Source organism: Vicugna pacos, chromosome 16 (assembly GCF_048564905.1).
Source record: "Vicugna pacos chromosome 16, VicPac4, whole genome shotgun sequence".
NCBI classification, from domain to species: Eukaryota; Metazoa; Chordata; class Mammalia; order Artiodactyla; family Camelidae; genus Vicugna; species Vicugna pacos.
Window position 1 is genome coordinate 11,814,895 of NC_133002.1, and position 23,634 is coordinate 11,838,528.

Consider the following 23,634-nt stretch of genomic DNA (forward strand, 5'->3'; position numbering starts at 1 on the left):
GCTCACAGCCCAGACACCACCAGCTCACGGGCCAGCAGCACGGCCCCATCCCAGCCTGCTGGGCTCCAGTCCTGTGCCCCCATCCTGGTCCCGTGCATCAAGGGCAGTGGCTTCTCCAGGCTCTGGGTCCCTGCTTAGCCTCCACCTCGGGAGGCTGGACTTTCCATTCCTCCCTGGGTCTGATTTCCCTTGCCTGGCTTGGGCCCTGTGCGGCATCCCCCTGGCCCCTCCCGCCCTCACAGTGTCTGCGATTGAGCCCCCTTCCTGCCTCCTGCAGAGCAGCCATGGCCACATACAAAGTCAAGGTGGCCACAGGTACCGAAGCCTTGTCGGGAACCACGGACTCCATCTCTCTGACCATCGTGGGGACCCAAGGAGAAAGCCATAAGCAACTACTGAACCACTTTGGGAGAGACTTTGCAACTGGTGCGGTGAGTGTGTGTGGGAGTGTGTGCGTGTGAATGTGCGTACATGGATGTGTATGTATCTGAGTCTTTGGAGCATGGGGCGGGATGGAGGCATGCAGGGAGGGAGCCAGGGGAGCTCTGAGAGAGGTCTGAAATCAGCGGGGCTCCAAGGGTGGCTGGGATGTCCCTGGCCCCAGACCTGATTCCCAGTCTCCTACTCCCCTGGTCTGTCACCTCTCAGCCCTTTTGGGTCATTCCTCATCCCTGTCCCTTCCCCTTTCTCGACTCTTCCTTCTCTCTCGACCCCTTATCCCTGTTCCTCTCTGTCATCATTCATCCCACAACCCTCATCCTCAGCCCTCTCCAACCCCCTTTATCTCGCCATCCATCATTCCCAGCCATTTCCCACTCTTTCTTCCCTCATCCCTTTCCCATTTCCTCTCTCCCCCTCTCTCTCATCCCTCTCTCTCCCATTCTTACTCACCCTTCCTAAATAAAGCTGCAGTGTAACTGGCTTCAATACACACTGGATTCTCTGTGACTTACAAGGCATCAGACCAGCCCGTCCAGTGGTGACCTGCCTGCTCTGTGATGGGAGGCTCCCTTTGCTAGGCCCTCAGCTGAATTTGAGTCAGCTCCACATAGATAAAATGACTTTAATAGGTCACTTTATCTATGTGGCCATTTCTGAATTTTCACATCTTCATTGATAAGTGGGAGATAAAGGGGTTGGCTGGACCAGTGCTGCCCACTCTAAGGCTGTAGGGGTTTCGGGGGCCCTGGATCCCACTTGGACCCCTTTGTATACTAGCCCCTGGGGGTCCACATAGCTCCTGCAGCCTCGGGAGGTTGAGGAGAAGAGGGTGGAAGGAGGGGATCTCAGGAGCTGGGGGTGGAGAGAGGGAGGGGCTGGGTAGGTGGGCCCAGCAGGGCTCAGGCAGATTGGAGGGGTTGGGGGAGAGCCCAACGATCAGGTCACCCCAATCCAGGGAGATGAGCTTCTCCCAGCATGAGTGGGGCCCAGGGGAAGGGCCAGACTGGTAGGAGGCCTGGCCGCTGAGCTGGCTCTGTGCCCTGCCCAGGTGGACGAGTACACGGTCCGGTGCCAGCAGGACCTGGGGGAGCTCATTATCATCCGCCTGTACAAGGAACGCTACATCTTCTTCCCCAAGAAGTCCTGGTTCTGCAACTATGTGCAGATCTGTGCGCCTGGTGGCCGCATCTACCACTTCCCTGCCTACCAGTGGTTGGATGGCTACGAGACTCTGGTGCTCCGGGAGGCTACAGGCAGGTACCCCATCCCGTACCATTAAGCCCCTCGCTCTGGCCTGGTCACCCCAGCATGGCCACCCCCGCTTCCCAACCAGGCAGCCAGCCAAGTGCCAGGCAGCCCCCCACGGACTCTCAGGAACACCTGCTGCTCTCACACACCACCCTCTGGGCCCGGCTGGGGGCTGCAGCCTGGAGAAGCAGAGGTGAATGAGGCTTGAGGCCACTCTCAATACCCCAGGGTTTGGCCACAGAATGCGTTCCCAGGGTGGGCTCTCCGTTACCTCTAGAGTTCTCCCCTCAATGCCCAGAGGATGCCTGGCTCCTCTCAAAAGACCGCAGGACTCTGCTAGCATGCCCTATTTCTGCCAAACAGCATGTCCTGCTCCTCAAAAAAAATCTCCTGGTGACTCCAGCAGGGTTCTGTTACTACAGCACGATGCCTTGTTCCTCTAATAGGATGGCCCATTACTCCATCTGCTGCCTTGTTACTTCATTAAGAAGCCCTGTTTGTCCACCAGTTCTCTGTGGCTTTATAACAGGAGGACTTGTACCGAATCATGGCTCCCTGATTTACTAACTGAGCAGTTTTTAGACCGATGGGATGTTCTATTGCTCCAAAGGACTTCCAATCACCCCAAAAGGACACCTTATTTCTCTGACAGGACTCACTGTCACTCCAAAATGCCCCCTTAACCCAGTAAGGCCCCATCACCATCTGGGCCGAGGCCCTGTTGCCTGTCCAGACTGGTGGGGTTTTCCGAGGTGGCCGATCAGGGCTGCCCAGCTGTTTGCCCCACCATTCGGATGCTGCTATGGAAGAGGGACGGGACTTGAGGGCCCAGCTCTGCCCCTGCCAGGGCCCTTGTCTGGTGGGCTTGGATCAGCTTGCTAATGTGTGGCTGCTCCAAGGGGACTGCAGGCTTGTTGTCTTTTTGCCCCTGGCTCTACCAGCCACGGTTCTTCTGGCCTCCCTTGAGTGGATGGGAGGGGAGGCAGGGCTGAGGGAGCCGAGGGAGCCACGAGCTCCTCCTCCCAGAGGCTGACCACCCCCCTTCCATCTCTCATATCCCTGTGGCAAGAGCCTTTCTCTGGGAGATGGGGATGGGGCCTGAGCTGGGGAAAGGAGAGGCAGGCAAGAGAGAGGCAGGCTTGGTGGAGGATAGGGAGGCCAAGGAGGGGGTTTCACGGGGCTTCACAGCTTCTTCCCACAGTGATAGATCTGAGTGGCATGGACAAAGGGGACAGGCAGGGTGACACTGGGAAGCCAGGCAGGAATTGGGTTGGGTGGGGCAGCTGCCGTGCAATACCCGGTCAGGGAGACTTGAATCACCTGCTGGGCCCATCAAGGAGTGAGGCTCCCAACCTAGGGATGAGGCCCAGCTGGGTCTGTGGGTCGCATGATTCCACGGGGCCGTGTTCATCCCAGGCACAACATGAGCTGAGTCAGATGAAGGAGGAAAGTGGCAGACGGGGCCGTGAAGGAGAGTGATGGGGCTGCAGTGACAGGGACATGCCAGACTGGGACAACTGCCAGGACGCTGGAGAAAGACAGGCCTGGATCTGAACATCAGCTTCACCACTTCCTAGATATCTGGGCACATTTCCAAATTCTTCTAAGCCTCAGTGTCCCCGTCTGTAAAACTGGGCTAACAGCAGAACCTAATTCATAGGGCTGATGTGAAAAGCCAGCAAGAGAACCTCTGTAAGGAGGGTTAAAAAGGCGGAAAACGTTGGTGGTTGTTAGTGGGTGGTAGGTGAGTGATTGGAAGCAGACTGCCTGGGTTCAAGTCCCAGCGCACTGTTTTCTATTTAATACTGTTTCCTCTTTGGAAAATGAGCACAACCATATAGTCCCTTTGCTGAAACTGCTGGGGCCAGAGGTGTTTCGGAATTCACATTTCATTTAGAAGACAGACACACCCATACATATAATGTAAATATATGAAATTGATGGTTCCTAGACTGGCTCCTCTACACAGATGGCAAGGAGAGAATGAAGAAAGAGGCAGACTATCCCAGATTGGTTAATGACAGGTTAAGTAAGCAAGGGAAGTTACTTACAAGGTTGCCTTGGGTGTGAGGCCACAGATGAGTAGATCTCTGTACTTGCCCACCAGAATCTTAAAAATTTATACAGCCACCTTAACTGGCTTCAGTCCATATACTGTCCAAAAGGTCTCAACAACACAGTGCTCTCTCAAGGCTGCATCCTTGAAAATGGGCCCCACTGTGGGGACAGTGGTCAGAATGTACATTCCAAGGACAGGGGAGGGGTGAGGAGCCTCTGATTGCCTGTGTCCAGCTATAGGGTCAGCCAGGGGTCATGTCCTCTCAATGACCTCCTCCAACAGAAATATATACAGTAGTTCCCCCCATCTTTGGGAGCTACATTCCAAGACCCTCAGTGGATGTCTGAAGTCGCAGATAGTACCGAACCCCATACGTACTATGTTTTTTCCCTATGCTAATAGGTGGGCAGCTGATAACAGTGTGCATACGATGAACAAAGGGATAATTAACATCCCAGACTGGATGGAGAGGGAGGATATGAGATTTCATCGCTGTTCAGAATGGCACGCAGTTTAACACTTATGAATTATTTATTTCTGGAATTTTCTGTTTAATATTTTTGGACCAAGGTTGACTGCAGGGAACTGAAACTGGAGAAAGTGAAACCGTGGATGGGAGGGGGGCCTCCTGTATGGATATATAGACATGCACCTCCATATATGAATATATTCTATATACACACACACCATATATTCCAAATATTATGTAGTACATCCATCAGGTCACTCCCTAATCAAATATACTAATATTTTTGCAGCAAAAATTCTGAATAGTTTTATCAAGTGAGTTGAATAAAGACTGTACATAGCTCAGGCAAATTTAGAGCAGGTTTTCTCAGCCAAGCAATTTGTGCCTACCTTGTGAAAAAAACAGACTTGATTCTGGATTATTTTGGATTTCGGAATTGTGGAGATGGGATTGCCAGCCTACAGTAATAGCCACCTGCCTCATCATGTTGTTCTTGTGCAGATTGGATTATTGACATAAGGAAAGTGTTTAGAACGTGCCTGGTACTTAGTAAGGGCTAAAAAAACCTGTTAGGTATTAATGTTTCAGTGGGTCTAGAAGAGAGACTTCCCTGCAGCAGCAGAGCCACCCCTTAAAGGGTAGAGCGATGGAGAGAAGGGTGGCCCATGACTATTTCACCTGAGTTTTGGGGAGGAGACACACCCTCTCTCTCCCAGGATAAGCCTTGCCCATCCTTGGACTTGGGTCCCCAAGAGCTGACCTTGGGGCAGAACCTGAATTCTGATCCTGGAAGTAGGCAGGGGAAGGAAGGGGCTGGGGTCAGACCTTGAGCTTCCTTGTTGGTTTCCCTACAGGAAAGACAACAGCAGATGACACGCTTCCGATCCTTCTGGAGCACCGAAAGGAGGAGCTCAGAGCCAAACAGGACTTCTACCAGTGAGGGCAGGGCGGCAGGGGCTGTGGGAAGTCAGGGGGCCAGTGATGGCTGTGCCCGCTGTGCCCAGGAATGGTGTGTGGTAGGGCCCACCATCTCAGCTTCTCTTTGCAGCTGGAGGGTCTTCGTTCCTGGCCTGCCCAACTATGTGGACATCCCCAGTTATCGCCCTCCTGTCCGGCAAAACCCCAACCGACCTGAGTAAGACCCGTGGCTGCCCAGGGGTCCCTCCCAGGGCTGACACGTAGGCCCTGGCCTCTCGCTGCTCCCTGGACCCCAGATGCCTGGCCCCAGTCCAGCACTCCTCCCCACAGGTGGAATGGCTACATCCCAGGATTCCCGATTCTCATCAACTTTAAGGCCATCAGGTTCCTGAACTTAAATCTCCGCTACTCCTTCATCAAGACGGCCTCCTTCTTTTTCCGCCTGGGACCCATGTGAGTGTGTGTGTGAGGGGTGGGGATGAGGCCTCCTGTAAAGACTGCCCCATCCACCATGCCTGCCTCCACCACAGCCCTGGAGGTTAGAATGGCCAGAAGGGCCGAGGGAGCTGAAAAGACAGGCATAGGGAACCTGAGAGGTGACATTCAGAGACCTAGGCATAGAAAAGCTTTGGGCTGTGCAACCAGGAGACCCTGAGACTCCCCAGACTCAGAGACCCAGAGGCTCTGGGGGGTGGTGTGGAGTGGGGCAGCCCTGTCTCCATTCCAGAGGGCACCTGACAGCCTCTCTGATGGCCTCCCCCTGGAATCCCATATTCTAGGGCAGTGGCATTCAAATTCCGCGGCCTGTTGGACTGCAAACAGTCGTGGAAGAGACTGAAGGACATTAAGAAAATTTTCCCTGCCCAGAAGTCTATCATCTCCGGTATGGGGTGGGGCATCCTGAATCAAACACGGGGGAGCCGAGCCATCTCTGGCAGGAGGTACTCGAGACGCGTGCAGGAGGCAGGACACCACCGCGGGCAGTGGGATGGGAGCTGCGGAGCGAACCTGGAGCAGGAATTCGCTCAGGCGGCGCGCCCTCTGGCGGTTCCTTGGGAAATGTCGCCTTAGGCCCCTCCGGCTGCCCAACTGGAGGCTGGGGACGTCGTTTTCCTCCCCGAGTCTTTTCGGATTGTCCATTGCCTTCCTCTGTCCCTAAGGGGGACCGGGTCGCGTCTTGACTCCCTTACCCTGTCCCCCCAGAGTACGTGGCCGAGCACTGGGCAGAGGACAGTTTCTTTGGGTATCAGTACCTCAATGGCATCAACCCAGGCCTGCTCTGCCGCTGCCCGCGGATCCCAGACAAGTTTCCCGTTACAGACGACATGGTGGCCCCGTTTCTGGGCGAGGGAACGTGCCTACAAACGGAGCTGGAGGTGGGGCCTGCTCCTGCGTTGACCCCCACTGTCTGCCTCCCCGCTCCAACCCCGCATCGCTGGCTCTCCCCACCTAGGCGCCCTGCAGAGTCCCCCCTCCCCACCTCCAGCATCCCCAGCTTGGGTCCTGGGCAACCTCGGCACCAGGGAGCCAGGGCACCCTGCACCCAAGGTGTGGGTCATGGGTACCGCGTGCTGGTGCCTATCTGCCCACCCATCGTAGCTTCCCTCCAGAAGGGAAACATTTACCTGGCAGACTATCGCATCTTGGAGGGCATCCCCACCATTGAGCTCAACGGCCGGAAGCAGCACCACTGCGCCCCTCTGTGCCTGCTGCACTTTGGCCCGGAAGGGAAACTGATGCCCATCGCCATCCAGGTGCCTGGGGTGCAGGCCTGGGGTGGCTGCATGAGTGTTGCCAGTGGGTGAGCCTCAGTGTGTGCATGACTATGTGTGTGTACTTGTGTGACTCTGTGGGCCTGGTCTGTACTTGTATACCCCTATCTGTGTGAGTGTATAGTCAGTGGGTCAGCCTGTGTGTGTGTGTGTGTGCACGTAAACCTGTGTGTGCACCTACCTGTTTGTGAAAGACTGTGCTTCTGTGAGTTGCACATCTGTGTGTAAGCGTGTGTGCCCATGTGAGTGTATATCCCTGTGTGTGCATCTGAGAATACACCTATGTTTATATATGTCTGTTTCTGGGTGTGTAGCTAGTGGTGGACCTGGTGTATGGTCCTGGCTGTAAGTACTGAGCTGAGACTCTGCGTGTCCCTACATATCTGTGCGTTGCTGCTGTGTGCTTTATGCGCATGCATGAAGTTGGGTCCCTGTAGGTGCACTCGTGTGTAAGCCCCAGTGGGTAGAGTGTGTGTGCTGTGTCTACATGCGCAGAAATAACCAGATGGGAATGCGCTTGCTGGCTCAAGCTTATTTCTTTGACTCCATTCATCCATCCACTTGATAAAACAATGCCCCTTGTGGGCCAGGCCTCTGCTAGAAAAGCTGTACTAATCAATCTTAGCCACTGCCTTGACAGTCTGGTCTGGCAGGAAAGGAAACCAAGGTGCTTACTTCCCAAAGGTCTCCATCAGGATCATGCATAAATTAGACAAAGGCACCCCTCTAGGGGGGATCAGCCAAGCAGTAACGCTCCTAGCTCATTAGGAACAATGTAGACTAGATTTCAGTGACCCCCTAACCCCAGGGGGCTAGGTACCCTTGTGCAGTGCACAACCTGCACAGCTGAATATGGCAGCCATGGAGTTGAGATAAGGAAGTCTTCTCAGAGGAGGCAGCTTTTGAGCTGATTCTTGAGAATGAGTGGGAGCTATAAGGTAGAGAAAGAGGGAGAAGGTACTACAGGCAGAGGGAAGAGCAAGAGCAAATCTAAGGAGGGAGGAAGGGCCCTGGTGTGCTCAGAAGACCAGAGGGACTGGAGTGTAGGGGGTGGAGTTTTTACCTCCTGGACTCCCCTCTGCTTCCCTCTTGTAGTGGGGGACATTTGTGGATGTGGGTCTCTGCTCTAACATAAACCTTTCTCTTTCCCCACCTGCAGCTCAGCCAGACCCCTGGGCCCAATTGCCCCATCTTCCTGCCCAGCGACTCTGAATGGGACTGGCTGCTGGCCAAGACGTGGGTGCGCTATGCCGAGTTCTACAGCCACGAGGCCATTTCCCATCTGCTGGAGACCCACCTCATCGCTGAGGCCTTCAGCCTGGCCATGCTGAGGCAGCTCCCCATGTGCCACCCCCTCTACAAGGTAAGGGCTTGGGTGAAGGGGCCTCTGTGAAGCATCGCTCTCACCCCACCTCAGAAAGCCACCTGGCTCGCTCAGCTGTCAGAAGGATTTCAGTTAGACTTGGGGAGGCACCAGGGCACCCACAAAAGAGAGCTTGGAGTGGGGACTTCCCAAAGTCAGGGGGTCTGATGTTGCAGAAATGGGGGTGCTGACATTCTTGGGGGGATGACTTCAGTCCTCTCTCCCAACCCTCTTTGCTCTCCCCACAGCTCCTCATCCCCCACACCCGATTCACCATCCAGATCAACAGCATCGGGCGGGCTGTCCTCATTAATGAGGGGGGGATCTCCGCCAGGGTAAGACTTCTGCCTCCCACCCTGGCAAGACACGTGCTTTCCTTCTGGCCTTTGCAGTTAGACTAAAAGCAGGATTTCCCACTTGTCTTTAGATCATGACAGGGCATGGAGGGAGGGGACCAGTTAAGGTGGAGGCTGTATTTACAAGGGTGCAGAGGTGGGGGCTGGGTGTGTTGGCCTGGAGTGTGAGAAGTCCTGGGGTGGGGGAAGCTGGCTGGGGATCTGAGAAGCACTTACTAGACTGTGTGAAGGGGGAGTGATGCTCAGAGGGGAGGACTTGCAGGGACCCCATTGCTCTAGGGTCTGCCTCGTCCCTAACAGAGCATGTCCCTGGGGCTGCCTGGCTTTGCGGAGGTGATGGTGCGGGCTCTGTCAGAGATCACCTACGACAACCTCTACCTCCCCAACGACTTTGTGAAACGTGGGGTCCAGGACCTGCCAGGATATTATTACCGTGACGACAGCTTGGCAGTGTGGGATGCGCTGGAGAGGTGAGGTCAGGGCAGCAGAGGGTGGTACTCAGAGTGGATACCCTGGGATGTTGGATGGGGGCCTGGGGAGCTTTTAAGGACCAGAGGTGCCATCCAGGGGCTTGGTCTTGGGGATAAGTTCTGGAGTCTGTGTTGGTCACATGTGTGCTCACAGCCCTGGTGAACCCCTTTATTGCTTTGGCCCCAGTCCTCTGCCGACCAGACCCTGTGTGGGCTCCGCACTGCCTGTGGACCTCACTTGACCCTTATTAGGAGTGCTCTGAGTATCTTCTGATCTTGCCAAGCTACCCTCCCCACCTCTGCCTACTCACAGGCCTGGGGCTGCTCTGGGTCAGCCAAGGTTGGGGCATCCTGCAGGAGGTGGGAGAAGCATGATGTGGGAGGATGGGGGAGGGTTCAAACTGAGGCCCTGTCCCCTGGCCAGGTATGTGACAGAGATCATCACCTACTATTACCCGTGTGATGCAGCCGTGGAGGGTGACCCAGAATTGCAGTCCTGGGTGCAGGAGATATTTAAGGAGTGCCTACTAGGACGTGAGAGCTCAGGTATGGACCTGGGCGCCTGGGCACCCAGCAGGGACCTGGGGCTTGTGGGGTAGGCCCTCCCAAGCTGGACTGGAGCAAGTCTCACTGTGGGCTGAAGGAGGCCAAATTATGGCTTGGACAGGGATTTGGACAGGGTTCTTCCCTGGACCCTCGAGCAGGGGTATCTCGGAGAGGTTGGGGAAGAAAGCATGCCTGGCCATTGGTCTGAGCTCAAGGGCTGTGGGTCATCCCAGTCCCCCACCTCGGAAACAAACCTTTGTGGGCTAAGAAGTGGGGCATGAGCTCAAACAGGAAAGGGCCACGTGTACTGGAGGCAGGGGAGCTGTGGGGAGCTGGTGGGCTCCAGGAGAGGGGCAGAGAGAGCATCCTGAGGACATGCCACTTGGGTACTCATTCAACAAATATTCAGTGAGCACCTGTGATGTGACAAACACTGTACTGGTTATGCGGGAGACTAAAGGGAAGGAGCCGGTGAAGGCACTGCCTTCAGGTTGATCAGTCTGTGCGGGAGGTCCGCTCACCATCAACAGGCAGCCACATTATAGCAGGATTGGTGCAGTTTCTGCGGAAGCCGGGGAGGGGGCATAGGGAGGGCTGGCGGGTAGGGAGTGGGAGTGAGTAGCAGCAGGCTAAGATCTAGCTGAGGTCTGACACCACGGCTAACATCTAGCTAAGATCTGCAGGATGGGAGGTCAGCTGGGAGATGGGGTTGGAAAGTTCTAGGTGGGAGCAGCATGTGGAAACGCCCGAAAGCCCAAGTGAGTGTAGTGAATTCTGGGACTGCTTACAGGTCCCTGAAGCTGGGCTTTAGGGTAGGAGTCGTCAGGCTCCGGTGAGATAAAGCTGGAGCCAGGAGCAGAGGCTGGGTGCACAGCCTGGTGGGGGAGTTTGGAATTACTCCGAGTCCAGAGGAAGCTAGCGAGGAGTGTTGGAGATGAGATCTGTAGGTTAGAATATCAGGCTGCACTGGCAGTTGGAAGACAGTTTGGGAAGCTGCTGTGGTGCCCCGGAGGGAGGTGATAGGGAGTTGATCTGGGTGAGGGTGGTGGGAAGAAGGGAATTCCTGGGCTAATTGAGAGACAGAAATGACAGGACTTGGGGACTGGTGGGGGCTAAGTGAGGGGAGGAGGGCCAAGGGTGACTCCTAGGTTTCAGGCTTTTGCAGTTGGGTGGATGGTGTGTGTCATTTCTTGAACTGAGGGCCTAGACGGAGGAGCAGTTTTGGGAGGAAGATGATGGGTCTGGTTTGAATGTGTTGGCTTTTGGAACCTGGGGTTACCATGGCAACCAGGGCTAGCTGCTCAGGTGGGACACAGGAAAGAGAAGCAAGTAGCTTAGTTAGGTGTGAGACCAAGTATCAGCTGCTGAGAAATCCACCTGACATGAGTGCAGTCTCAAAAGAAAGGAAGGCAGTGGGTGGGGGGGCTGTACTGAGTCAGGATGGGGAAAGCCAGGATTTTTAAAGCCTTTCCCCAGCTGAGGCCTGGGACCAGAGAGGCCCCCTTAAGGGAGCTGGAGGAGAGACCTGAGGGCCCTACCTCAGGCAGGTGCCTGGAGCAGCCCCCAAGGACATCTGGCCAAGGCCAGTTGAGCCCCCTCCCCAAGGCTCATGGTCTGGATTGAGGACGGGGTGTGAGGTTGTGGCCCCAGGAAGGCCAAGCAGGCAGGATGAGGGCACAGATGTGGCAGCTTAGAGTGCTGGAGGGACAGGGTGAGCTGGGCTTGGTCACGCCCTCTGCTGGCCAGCCAGGACCAGGGCAAGACTGACACTGCCAGGGCTTTCCCCTGCCCCTCAGGCTTCCCCACGTGCTTGCGAACAGTGCCTGAGCTGATCCGATATGTCACCATTGTCATCTACACCTGCTCTGCCAAGCACGCAGCTGTCAACATGGGGCAGGTACCTGTGCTCACTAGCCCCCTCCCCAGCCCCAGACCTAACCTTAGTCCCAGCCCCAAACTCAAACCCAGCCTCAAACATAATCCCCAGGCCAGCCCCGATCTGTCTCAACAAGAGTCTCAGCTTCAGTCCCAATCTCAGTCGAAACCCAAGAGTCTTGGAGTGCTTTCTGACGGGGAACCCCTCCTCTCCCCCACCTCCAGTTGGAGTACACCTCCTGGATGCCCAACTTCCCATCATCCATGCGGAACCCACCAGTACAGGCTAAGGGGCTGACCACTCTGGAGACCTTCATGGACACGTTGCCGGATGTGAAGACCACATGCATCGTCCTATTGGTGCTTTGGACCCTCAGCCGGGAGCCGGATGAGAAGGTGCCATGGGGCCTCGGGGAGCAGGGGGAGTGGGGAACTCTGAGCAGAGACAGGAGGCTGGGAGCTGAGGGCTGACAGTGGGAGAGGAGGTGTCAAAGGCAGGAGGCAGGGAGAGAGAGGCTGCTGAAAGGGAAGGGCGGAGGGGCAGGGGCCCGCTCGGTCGCTACTTCCTGGTTCGGTGCCCACAGCGGCCCCTGGGCCACTTCCCCGACATCCACTTCGTGGAGGAGGTCCCGCGGAGGAGCATAGAGACCCTCCGCCAACGTCTGGCTCAGATCTCGCACGACATCCGCCAGCGCAACAAGTCCCTCCCCATCCCCTACTACTACCTGGACCCCGTGCTGATCGAGAACAGCATTTCTATCTAGTGCTGCCCTTCCCACCTCGTCCCTGCTGCGCCCGCCTGTTTTCCAATTAAATCACTTCAAACACAAGCCCTGGCTTTGTCAGTGCACGTGGACGTTTAGTCGGGGCACAGGCGGCAGGGCTGGCGCCGCGGGCTGCGCGCTGGGGCTGGGGTGCGCCGTGCACTCATGTGGCGATGCTGTTCCCCACCGTGGGGTCCAGGACCACGCGTAGGGCAGCGCCAGGCCCCGGTTCCGCTCCCGGATGTCGCGTGAGATCTTGGCCAGGCGGCTCTAGAAGGAGGCGATGCTCCTGCGCCGGGCGTCCTCTGTAAAGTGCTCAGTAGGTGCCCAGGTGCCCTTGCGGATCGAAGGAGACAAGGCTGGGACCCCCGCCCCGCGATGTCCCGGTTCTGATCCATTTTAAGTCCTCCTACCTAGGGATCCAGACCACTGAGGACCTCCGACCACCAGAAAATTCACCAGAGAACATAGACCACCACCCAAGCCCCGCCCACCTAGGAACTCAGACCATCCAAGAGTCATCCAACTTGAGACATAAACCACCCATCCACTTAGCCAAAAGACCACCCTAAACCTAGACCACCCAAGTCATGATCCCTTTGAAACCTGAACCACTCTAAGCTCCACCTACTAGGAACCCATGCTATCCTAAACCACACCCCCAGCAACATGTCACTCCAGGCCCTGCCAACGGAGGAGCCCAACCTGCTAAGTGCACCTTCCAAGTGATCCACTTCATCACCCCACCCACTCTCCTGGAATCTGAGAAGCCCACTCCCATCCCCAACCTAGGCCTTGTTTACAGTGTCCTTGGTGTTGTCGCTGATACCCCAGAGGTGCACAAGGGTGTGGCACGTGGCATCCACCTCAGGAAGTGAGGCCACCAGGTTTGTCTGGCCTTTGGCGGTAGGCAGGTGGAGCTGCATGGTGGTGGGGAATATTGGGCATCCAGGCACTGAAATCAAACTGAACCCCCAAACTCAGTAAGCACAGGGATGCCAGTATTCCTGCTATGTCCACTTATCCCCACTGAGTCTGGCACACCCTCATCTGGCCACTGTTGGTGGTAGCATGTTGGGCTGAGCAGTTGAAGATGATCATAGTGAGATACTCAATGAGGCCAGTGCAGCTGTCCAGGGCGGAAGGGACCTCTGGATGGAGGCAGATGGAGGGAACAGTGCTGAAACCCAAGACCTGCTGCCCCAGAGAAGTGGGGTCTCGAGGGCGGCAGACAGGGATGCTCATCTGAGCTCACATGGCTTAGCAATCCCTCCTGGAAGATCTCCCCGACTGAGGCCTGCAGCTCAAGTCCTTGCTCACTGCACTGTCGTCCGGGTAGTAGATGTCAACAATGTTGGACACCAAGCTGGGGATCCATCAGGAGTACATGGTGACTAACAGTTGGGAGCCTGTGCTGCCCAGGGATGTGGGTTGGAAGAGACCACTGAGACCAGCTGCCCCAAAAGGAGGAAACGGAGGCCAGAGAAAGAAAATGGCCAAATACACATCATATGAACCACCCAGCTGAGCTTCAAACCTAGAGGCCTCAGTCTCCACCAGGGGGTGCAAACCAGGGGCCTGAGAGCCATTAGTTGGTTTGTAGGTATGTTTTGATTGGCTGCCGAGGTTTTCTGTTTGTTTCTTTTTCAAGTTGAATCAATAGCCAATATTTAAATATTAGAAAATGTCCAGTCTCTCTAGAAAAATCTAAAGCTCTGGCTATTGTCATAGCTGGGTCGCCATTCTCCCTATCAGACAAACATAAGTTCTCCACTGGCCACAGTCTCTGCCCACCCTCCTTCCTGCTTGCTGGCCCTGCATGCAGGCATTTGCAACCCAGTTTTCTGAGCCTCATCAAGCCACAGAGAAGGATCAGACGCCAGGCTTCTCTGTGTTGGGACTGGGCTAGTTGGGTCCTTTCCCCCCACTGGTTCCCAAAGGGCAGATTGGGGTTTGCCTAGCTCTCCATGGAGTCCACCCCCAGCCACAGCAGGGCTCATAATCCATGGCTAAGAAGGGTTTTGACACAGGCAGCTCCAGCTAGGGATGTTCACTGGGGGGGAGTCCCAGAGAACTTCAAAGGGAGGTGGGCATGAGCTGGGTTTGAAGAAAGGGCAGTGTTTGGATAGAGAGAGAAAGAGAATCGGGGTGCCTGGCCTCCTTAGGCTCCATGTGTGCTGAGGAGGAAGAGTGAAAAGGGAAGGCAGATTCCAGAGTGGATGAGATGCCACCTGAATGCTGCGTTCCTCGTGGCCAAACACAGAGCCCCGTGAGGCGCATGAGCAGAACTCTCACAGACTCCAGTACCTGGGGAGGGTCGTTATGCTGGGTAATGGCAGGAATGGGGACCCACCAGGAGGCCAGATATCAAGAACGTTTTGCCATGGGGGTGGAGGCCAGAGGTACATTCCAAGGAGGTCTCCAGTGAGGGAGATTTAGAAGGAAAGTCTAGAGATGTGGAGACTGTCTTTGGGGTTAATAATAATAATAGCTAATGCTCAAAGAGCCTGTCCTATTCACCTGAGATTTGTGCTTAGGTCTTAACATTTAATCCTAATATTAACCTTCGAGGTAGGTCTCTTATTAGCCCCAGTTTCAGATGAAGAAACAGACACAGAGTGATTAAGTGACTTGCCCAAGGTCACACAGTTGGGAAAGAAGAGGAGGCAGGAAAGTGCTGTGAGACAGCAGTGTGTTTGGGCAGAAGGTAGGGGGAAGTTGAAGAACAAATTGATAGAGAAGTAGCTGAGGGCGAGGCTCAGAGCCAGGCCTCCCTGGCTCAGACCGCAGGGAGATTCACCTCTCTATGGCCGCCCAGATCCAGAGTGCATCATCACGGTTGTAGTAGTGGACAAGGTCCTGAACCTCTCAATCAGCCAGGTGGTGGGGCAGGCAGAGGGAGCGGTAGGTGACAGCCTTCAGCCCTTTGGCCAGCAGCTCCACGCAGCCCACCTGTCCCAGTGATGTTGCCTGTAATGAGCAGAGAGCCAACTGTGCCAGGAGCAGGGGGCTCAGGACCAAACCTCAGCCCCTTCCTGGCCCCCTTTGCCGACCACCAGGATCCCAGGCCTCCCAGGGCCCTGACCTGGTGGACGAGCTTTCCTGGTGCAAAGAGCCCAGTGCGGGCTTGGATGTTGATGTGGAAGGTGTAGCAGAAATGAGGAATGAGCAGCTGGGGAGAACCAGAGTCTCAGGTTAGATGAGGCAGCTCCAGGTCCCCCATGGCTCCTGGCACTGAGAGGACGGGTCCTCCCTAGCTTGAAGATGGGGTGGCACATGGGCAGCTGCCGCAGCATGGACAGAGAAAAGGCTTCCATCACAAAGTCGGCTCGGAACAGATACATGACAATCTCGTGCACCAGGAACCCTGAATATTGCACCAAGGTCTTGGCCAGGAGCTAGTCCTCAGCTGCATCACAGGGCAGCAAGATGGGGCTGCCAGGGCCAGGGGTCTGAGTGAGCTGGAGTTGGGGGCACAGGGGAGGGGGTGTCAGGCAGAAACTGGCTGCAGAAAGTGTGGCCCATCACTATGTCCATGGGGCTGATCACATGGTCAATTCCCATACTAGCTGTGTGGCCTCGGGAAAGTTAATTAACCTCTCTGTGACTCAGGTTTCTTATCTCTAAAATAAGGTTGGTGATCATAATCCTCTTCTCTTTGGGTTGCTGAGGATTTAATGAATTAATGCCAGTCAAGTACTTAGAACAGTGCTGGGTACACACTCAGCACCATATGAGAGTTTCTTGTGATCACTTCTAGTACAGCAAAGAGGAAGTGGAGTCGCTGAGAGGCGAAGCGATCCAAGGCCACCTTGTTGGCACTTGTGCAGAGCCCAGCTGAGGGCTCCTTGTACCAGCACAAAGTAAGGCAGAGCCCCAGTTGTGTGGGGCAGAGGCTGGGAGGGGCTGGGTAGGATAGGATGGTATGTGATGTTTAGCACTTGAAACATTTGCATCGGGAGGGGAAACCTTTCAGTCATCCTCAGCATATGATATGCTCCCCACATATCCCCGCACCTCCCCAGGGCTCTGCCTTGCTGGCCTGGATGGCGAGGGGCAGCAAGGGTCCACTGGGGCGCTGGTGCAGCAGGGTCAGGGGGCACTCATGAACTGGGGTCGCCCGTTAATGACATTGAGGGGGAGGTCTGAGAGGATGGCATGGTTTACCAGGTACAGAGAGCCCTTTTGGGGAGGAGAGGATGGAGAGGAGGGCTAGAGAGGGGGCAGCTCTGTGCAGTCCTGGGAAGCTGAGGGAGGGAGGGGGAGTTACTCTGCACCCACAGAGATTTCACTTAAATGAAGCTCATCCCTGGAGCCAGTGGGGCATCCCAGCCCAGAGCCACCTTCTGGTTCCAAAGAAAGAGACTGTTGCCCGAATATTGGAGGTGCTTTTGCTGTAGCCAGGCCCAAGCTTCAAGGACAGACAGTAAGAAGAGAGAGCCTTCCTGGAGGACAGCACCTTTGGATGCAGAAGGCACTCTCTTGGGGTTGGGGCACGTCTCATCCCAGTAGTCCAGGGATGGGGGGTGGGGCGGATGGCAGCTCTGGGAAGCACTTAGTTGACCAGCTCAACGGTCTCCTCAGTAACCATGACAGTCGCATTTCTGAGCTGTGGGGTCCTGCCAAATGCCCGGAGCCTGGCAAAGCACCAGGAGAGAGCATTCCCCACTCAGCCCTGCCCCCTCAGTCTCTGCTCTCGAAGAACAACCCCCTCCCTGCAGTGAGGAGCACTCAGAGGAGTGGCTGAGCTAGTGGGAAAGGGGTAGGAGAGGATGACGGCTGGGTGGAAGAGAAGGGATCTGGGGGACTGGGAACCAGGGCATCTGGGCTCCTGAAGGCACTGGGAGGTGGGGGAAGGTTGGCTGGACCCCTGCACCCCTCACCTCCAGCTCAGCCTGCAGACTGGTCCAGGGGCCCAGCACAGGTGCCACCATGGCATCAGTGACAGGGAAGTTCTTTGGGAGGCAGTGACAGCATTGGATCAGAACTGGGTTGAGGCCGTTCAGAAACTGGTAAGCAAAGAAGGTATCCTCTTGCCAAAGTTCAAACACGTACTCTGCAGGGGGTGGGTGTGGAGAGGGTCACCCTGGTGCCCAAGGACACAAGTCCCCAGCCTCCAGCACTGCCACCGCACAGTCACTCTCGGATGCTCCCCTTTTCCTACCCCAACTGGGTGGATGACTTAAATAGTGAGTGGTTTCTCAGAAAACAAGGGATCAGAATCTGGGTTCTTCCTGAGGAGTCACTAATTCCCTTAGCCACACCCACTTTGAGGGAAGCCTCAGGTGCTCTGTGATGTGCACTGACTGTATTTGGGATTCGGGCAGAATCTGAGAGAATCAGAAGACTGAGGAATGCCAGATACTAGCAGAGCCCATCCTTCTTGGCCTCTTGGGGTCCTTCTAATTCTCTGTTAAAATTAAAACTCACCAGGCCCATGTCCTGTTCTCCTGCATTTTAGCCACAGGACACTCTGGATACTTAGTTAAACCAGAACAATCACTCAGAAAGAGAGTTTTCATCACCTCGGGGTGTGGCTAGTGTTTTTGGAACCGAGGTACAACATGAATGGTTTGGACCCACAGTGCAGCCCTGGGGGACAAGGATATTGGAGAGTGGAAATGCCTGAATCCTTCAACTTAGTTTGATTTTCAAGCCTGCATGCAAGACACAAGGCCCCAGCCAAGTAGGCAGCACTTCTGGGAGGAAAAAATCTATCTGATTTCTGAGGATATACATAGGACAGGTGTTTCCAGTTGTCAGAACAACTCAGTGTTGGGAACAGTTTGAAGATGTAGTTATGAAGTCAGGGGAGGAGGATGACCAGCAAACAGACCGCAATTCAGCCACAGGAGAGAGGCTGTAGACTTTCGGAGACGGCAAAGATAGAGCGCTTTGCTGGGAGGTGTTTGAACTTGCCTTGACAAAGAAGCAGAGTTCCTAGAACTTACTTCCCGGCCATTCTTGCTGAAGCCCTGATGGGTGAGGATGACTCCTCGAAGAGTAGGCCTTAGTCTATCCTGAGAGGGGACATTTGGGACGAGCATCCTCTCTGGGTCCCTCAGCCCCTACCACCTGTTCCTCCTACACAAAGACCAACATCCCCCCAGGTAACAAAAAGCATGCCTTCTCAGGGCACAAATGAGGCTCCGTGAAGGACAGGGGAGGGAATGGGCAGCAGTGCAGGATGAGCTCTGTGATTTCCAGAATGTTCTCAGTCTAGCTCTCGGGTTCTCAGTCCTCTAAGGAGACCCCTGAAGACCCTCTGGCCCTGCCACAGCCACCTGGTCTCCCTCATACCCAGACCTGACACGGGTGATTTGAAGAAGATGAAGGTGCGGTGGATCTCATCCAGGCTCCTCCAGGGCTGCTGGCTGTCCAGCAGTCCCTTCAGCTTCAAGGCGATGTTCCTATGATGAGTGGGAGAGCCTGGGAGGGAAACAGGGGTGCAGCAAGGGAGGTGTCGGGCGGGGCAGGTGGGCTCACGCGGAGATGAGGCGGACGTTCTGGTTGATTTCTTTGGTGACTGAGTAACGCAGGTTGGGATCAAGCTCCTTGAGGTTTTCAGCATCCAGGCAGTGGGGTATCCCCAGAAGAAACTCACTCCACCTGTAAAGGGCAGAGATGGAGATGGGAGTGGGGTGACTGGACCACACCCTTCAGGACGGGAGAGGGTAACAGGGGCTGGGCCCCCGGGCCTGGTTGTGCAGGGAGGGCTTTAGGACTAGAGGCTCTGGAAGAGGATTATCCCAGGACAGGGGCTCCTCATAGGTGTGTTGTTCTTAGTCAGATCTGAGGCTCAGCTGACCTCAGCAAGCAGGAGCAAGCAAGCCTCTTTGTTGCCAGAAAGCTAGGAAGTGGGGGTTCTAGGGACTGCCAGCCCCAAGTCCTCCTGAACTGCTCACCGGTATTTCTGCTGCCTCTCCTTAACCTCTGCCTGGTGCTGGGCATAGAGCAGACAGTGGCTGTCTTGCCAGACAACTTTGGCTGGGGGAGGGAAGGAGTGAGGGGGACCTGGACCAACCCTCAGCACCCCAGCCTCTCTCCCTCCTCTTCTCTAGGGTAGGACATCTGGACTGGAATGTTGATCAGCCATTGGCCTCTTGCTCTTCCCAGAGGGATGGAGAAACCCCTTCCCACTCCTGCTCCCATCCCAGGCAGACTCTGCCTCAGCAAGCGGCAGTCTGCCCCCTGCCCCTCCCACTCAATGACCCAGCTCCACAGCTGAGGCCAACAGGGGGCCAAAGAGCAGAGCTGGAGGGAAGAGAAGGGAGGGTGCTAGTCATTATCAACCTGTGCGGGGGGGTGGAGGGGGAGTTGCCTGCCTCCCCTACTCTGTCTTCACAGTTCTGTTCCTTTCCCATTAGCCCCTCCCTCCTCCACTCATTACCCGCCTCCCCCGACCGCGTCCCTCCCTGATCCTCTGGTCCAAACCACTCCCTCCTCCCCACCATTGGTCCCTCTACCAAGTCCCCTTCTCCCACCAATAAGTGTAATTTCTCCCAGCTGCTCCTCCCCCTCCTGCACCTCCTATCACCACCAGGTGGTCTCCCCTCCTCCGCCTTCCCCTCCTCCCGCTCTGTGGCCACATCAGCGTACCGGTGCCCTCCCCTGGCCCACGACCACACTAGCCTCCCTGGGCCCCAGCACGTGGTTACCCCTCACATGTCCCCTCCCGCAGCACCAGGCTCCCCTCGCCCTCAAGCCACTGGTAGCAGGGGAAGCAGAGCGGGGAGCCCCGGGGCAGCATGAGCTGTAACCAGTGACAGAACCAGGCGTCCGGGGCCAAGGATCCCAGCGGGCTGGGCAAAGCCAGGGACGTCTTGTGCACGCGGAGCAGCAGCAGCACCGGGCCCACGTCCTGGGTAGGGGAGGGGGCATCATCTCGAAGTCCTCCTCCTCGGGGGTAGGGGAGAGGGAGGAGGGTCGTGGCGAGGTGGGGGTTGGGGGATGGAGTGTCCCGGGGACCAGGCCGGCGGGCACCGCACACAACGACCCACAGTTGAAGTCTTTCCCGAAGTTGTCCAGCCGCAGGGCAGGGCTCTCGCCTTTGGGTCCCACCAGGCTCACCTACACGTTGTCCCAGGTCCCCGAGCCCAGGAAGGAGCCGGTGGCCACACGCACCCAGTACTCGCCCATGGCCTGCCGTCGAGGGGTCTGAGGTGCTGCAGGAGACGAGGCGGGTGCAGGCTGGCTGCGCGACTGAGAGCCGTCGGGGTGGCGGGGATGCGTATGCACCAGGCTGGGGCCCAGGTGGCCTGCGCCCTGGCGGCGTCTCTCCCGGTGCGGAGCGATCCCGGGACCCGCCCAGCACCTCCCCGCCGCCCAGGCCCTCGCCCCGAGCCCGCCGTCGGACCTCAGTCCCTCTCGCTGTAGCCTCGGCTGGCCTCCGCCTCTCGGCACCCGGGTCTGCTTTTGGCTGCTCCCGATGACTCCGCCCCGCTGCGGGTGTCGCTGGAGTGGGCTTTGGGCGTCTCCTCCTCTGCGCTTCCGCCCAGTCCTAGCCTAGCCCTGGAGGGGGATGTCCCCGTAAACAACTCCAAGTAGCGGACACTGATTCAGCCCGTGTCCTCCCACTGCCAGCCCGTCCCTCTTTCCATTTCTGCGCCTGTAGCCTCTGTTCCTGTCAGCGCTTTCTCAGTGGGGGTGAGATCCGTTGCCCCTCCTCCCTGGATAGTGATTCAAGGCATCCGAGAAGTCCAGCATGGATGGAGGAGAGAGCAGGTGCGCGCAAAGATCGGGCCAGGACGAGGCTGGAAGGCGACCTTGCAAGGAGGGAAGAAGAGACGCAGGCTCTAGGCACGGCAAGGCTGGGACCCCCCCACCTCCCAGCCTGTCAATGTAGCTTTCAAAATAAACACGTGATCATACAATTTAGAATGAACCCAAGTCAAAGTCAAATGACACACAGTCATTCAACTCAGCAAGGTGGTAATGCTGATTTCGGGAACAGCTGAGGAGCTCATATTTGTAGGCACTTTTTATAAAAAAAATATTAGGATAAGATTGCTGGGTAAGATACCAAATTAGCTAATGTCCTACAGAGCAATAAACTGCCACTTTTGGAGTTATCTTTTTTGTTGTTGTTTTCAATAATCTTCAATAAAAATACATGCATATAAATTTTAATCTCTAATGAAGTAATCTATTTTCTTTTTTGTTATAATAATCAAGTCATTTATATGATAGTTAAATGTTTAAACTAGCCATAAGTTTTTTGTTGACTGTTTTTGTTCAGTGCTTTGATTTTCTTCGATTCGTTAAGACAAAGATATCTTCTCTTAAAAAAAAAAGGTTGAGGATTATACAATCTATTTATTTATCTCTAGATAATGCCCTCACTCAATTCTCCCCCTTTTTTTTAAACTGAGAAGAAATCATTTCCATCTCTACCAGATGCAAGTTACATGAACTTCACATAGACTGAGGCCTTTATTAATAAATAATAAATAGCAAAATCAAGCAATAGTACATTTTTCTAGAAAACTAAACATCCTTGAAACGTTAGGCAGTGTTCCTCTTGATCAGTTTTGGATTTTTTTTTCTTAACATGGCTGTTTCTGTGAGTGTATCAGGAAACAAACTGATCTCTTTATCTAGGATTCTTCTCTCAGTTTAAAGTCCCCACTCCCTTGCTTCTCATGGTGGCCCTGCTGTACAATCCCACCCCCTTAGTTTTTTTTTTTTTAACAATAAAAGGAATCATACCATGCTAATCATTGTGTGACTAATTTCCACCTACATAACAATACATCATCAATGTTTTCCCTATGTCAGCATTTAAGGATTGACTTTATTACCAACTACATTATTTTTCTCAGTAGAATTGTTTCCTAATTTAACATTCTCTTTCTGGCATTTACATTTCTAAAAGTTTTTTTCCCCCTACTATAAATAACATTGCATAGAACATCACTGTAAACATTTCTTTATGCAAATATGGGAGTTTTCAGTAAGACATTTTCTTGTAAGTGCTTTGCTGGATTAAACCCCCCTTTTTTTTTATTCTAAAGTTTGATTGAGCCTTCCAAAGAGTTATCCTCCAAAATTACACTGTCACGCTGTTTAACCAGGGCCCTGTGGATTCACACCCTTGACAACTCTGAGTACACTTCACTAATGACCAGTGAGGTTAAATATCTTTTCACATGTTTATTAGACATTTAGGTTTATTTTATGAGCCACCTTTTGTGAATTTTGTGTTATGTTATTTGCCCTTTTTTTCTGCTGGGTTATTTATTTGTAGAAGCTCTTTATATATTTCAGATATTTACTATTTGTTGCAAATAGTTGCTTCCATTGGTTACTTGCCTTTAATTTTTATGTCTGACAACCCCTGTGTCTGAATTGTCTCATCAACCTTGTTCTGTGCTAATGTCTTAGAGTTGCATCTCGCTTTCTACCCCTTTGCTGCTACCTACACACATCTTTGTCCTCCTCCTTCCCTGGTGACTCACTCTACCCAGTTGTGGAACTCTTGACAGGGGGTAAGCTGGGCTCTTCTGGGACCTTCCACCCTACACTCCCGCCTCTTTTCTCTTTCCATGACTCCTGAATTTCCAAAGTGAAACACCTGGGATAGTGGAGGCAGGAGTCCTGGTGGTGAAGAGGGGCCCAGTCCTTCCCCTGTGGCTAGAAAGCCCAGTTGGGGTGGGGGTCCTCACAGCATGACATTGGGGTCTGGATGTTCAATGTCTCATTGTCCATAAGGAAGCCCTCACCTAAGCCAAGGGGACCACCATTCTGAAGAGTGAACTGTATATCCCCTAGAGGTGAATGTTACCTGTAACAAACTTCTACTCTACTACTTCATCCATCCATCCATCTATCCATTCATCCATTTTTCCTTTCATCCATCATTAAACAGACTTTTGTCGGGTATCTCTCATGTGTCAGCACAAAGCAGGGCACAGGCATACAAAGCTGAATGAGACCCAGTTCCTGCCTTCCAGAAACTCACCGTCTAGGAAAGGAGCACACAGGTAAGTGAAAAAGGACACAGAAGGGTTTTAGGAATCATTTGTGTATTAATTCCTCCATTCAGCACCTACCTAGCACCTGCAGTGTGGAGGGCAGTTATGAACTCTGTCCTCATGAGCTTACAGCCTAGTGATGGAGGGAAGGATGGGCTCATGTGTTGTGGAACATGCCTCTGAGCTAGCCTCAAGGGGGAGAGAAGCATGGAGGCAGCACACCAGCTCTTACCTGCCTCATCTTGGAAGTGACATATGTCACTCCTCTCACAATCCATTGGCCAGAATTGGTCATGTGGCCGCAACCAAACCGCAAAGTAGCCTGGGAAATGTTGGGAAGTGCCTGAGATACCTGATGAGCCCAAACGCCTCCTGCCCAC

At 54.6% G+C, this 23,634-nt stretch overlaps 1 protein-coding gene and 1 pseudogene across 4 annotated transcripts; one reads left to right on the plus strand and one right to left on the minus strand.

Annotated features, from left to right (window-relative positions):
- Positions 1-12,344, plus strand: ALOX12B (arachidonate 12-lipoxygenase, 12R type). 4 transcript variants are annotated; one of them, XM_072940009.1, is made up of 15 exons: positions 1-431; positions 1,490-1,694; positions 5,072-5,153; positions 5,266-5,352; positions 5,466-5,588; positions 5,915-6,076; positions 6,339-6,511; positions 6,768-6,889; positions 8,067-8,270; positions 8,519-8,605; positions 8,927-9,096; positions 9,521-9,642; positions 11,439-11,539; positions 11,743-11,913; positions 12,102-12,344. In XM_072940009.1, the coding sequence occupies exons 1-15, from the start codon at positions 285-287 to the stop codon at positions 12,279-12,281; spliced, it is 2,136 nt and encodes a 711-aa protein (XP_072796110.1). In that variant the 5' UTR covers positions 1-284; the 3' UTR covers positions 12,282-12,344. The 4 variants fall into 4 exon arrangements, 3 of the variants coding, with proteins under 3 accessions (XP_072796110.1, XP_006217850.1, XP_072796111.1); XM_006217788.3 differs by having other exon boundaries at positions 5,915-6,018; positions 6,746-6,889; XR_012059995.1 differs by lacking the exon at positions 11,439-11,539 and having other exon boundaries at positions 12,102-12,240.
- Positions 12,345-12,575: 231 nt separating this feature from the next.
- On the minus strand, positions 12,576-23,549 carry LOC102532420 (polyunsaturated fatty acid lipoxygenase ALOX8-like; annotated as a pseudogene).
- Between the last annotated feature and the right edge of the window lie 85 nt (positions 23,550-23,634).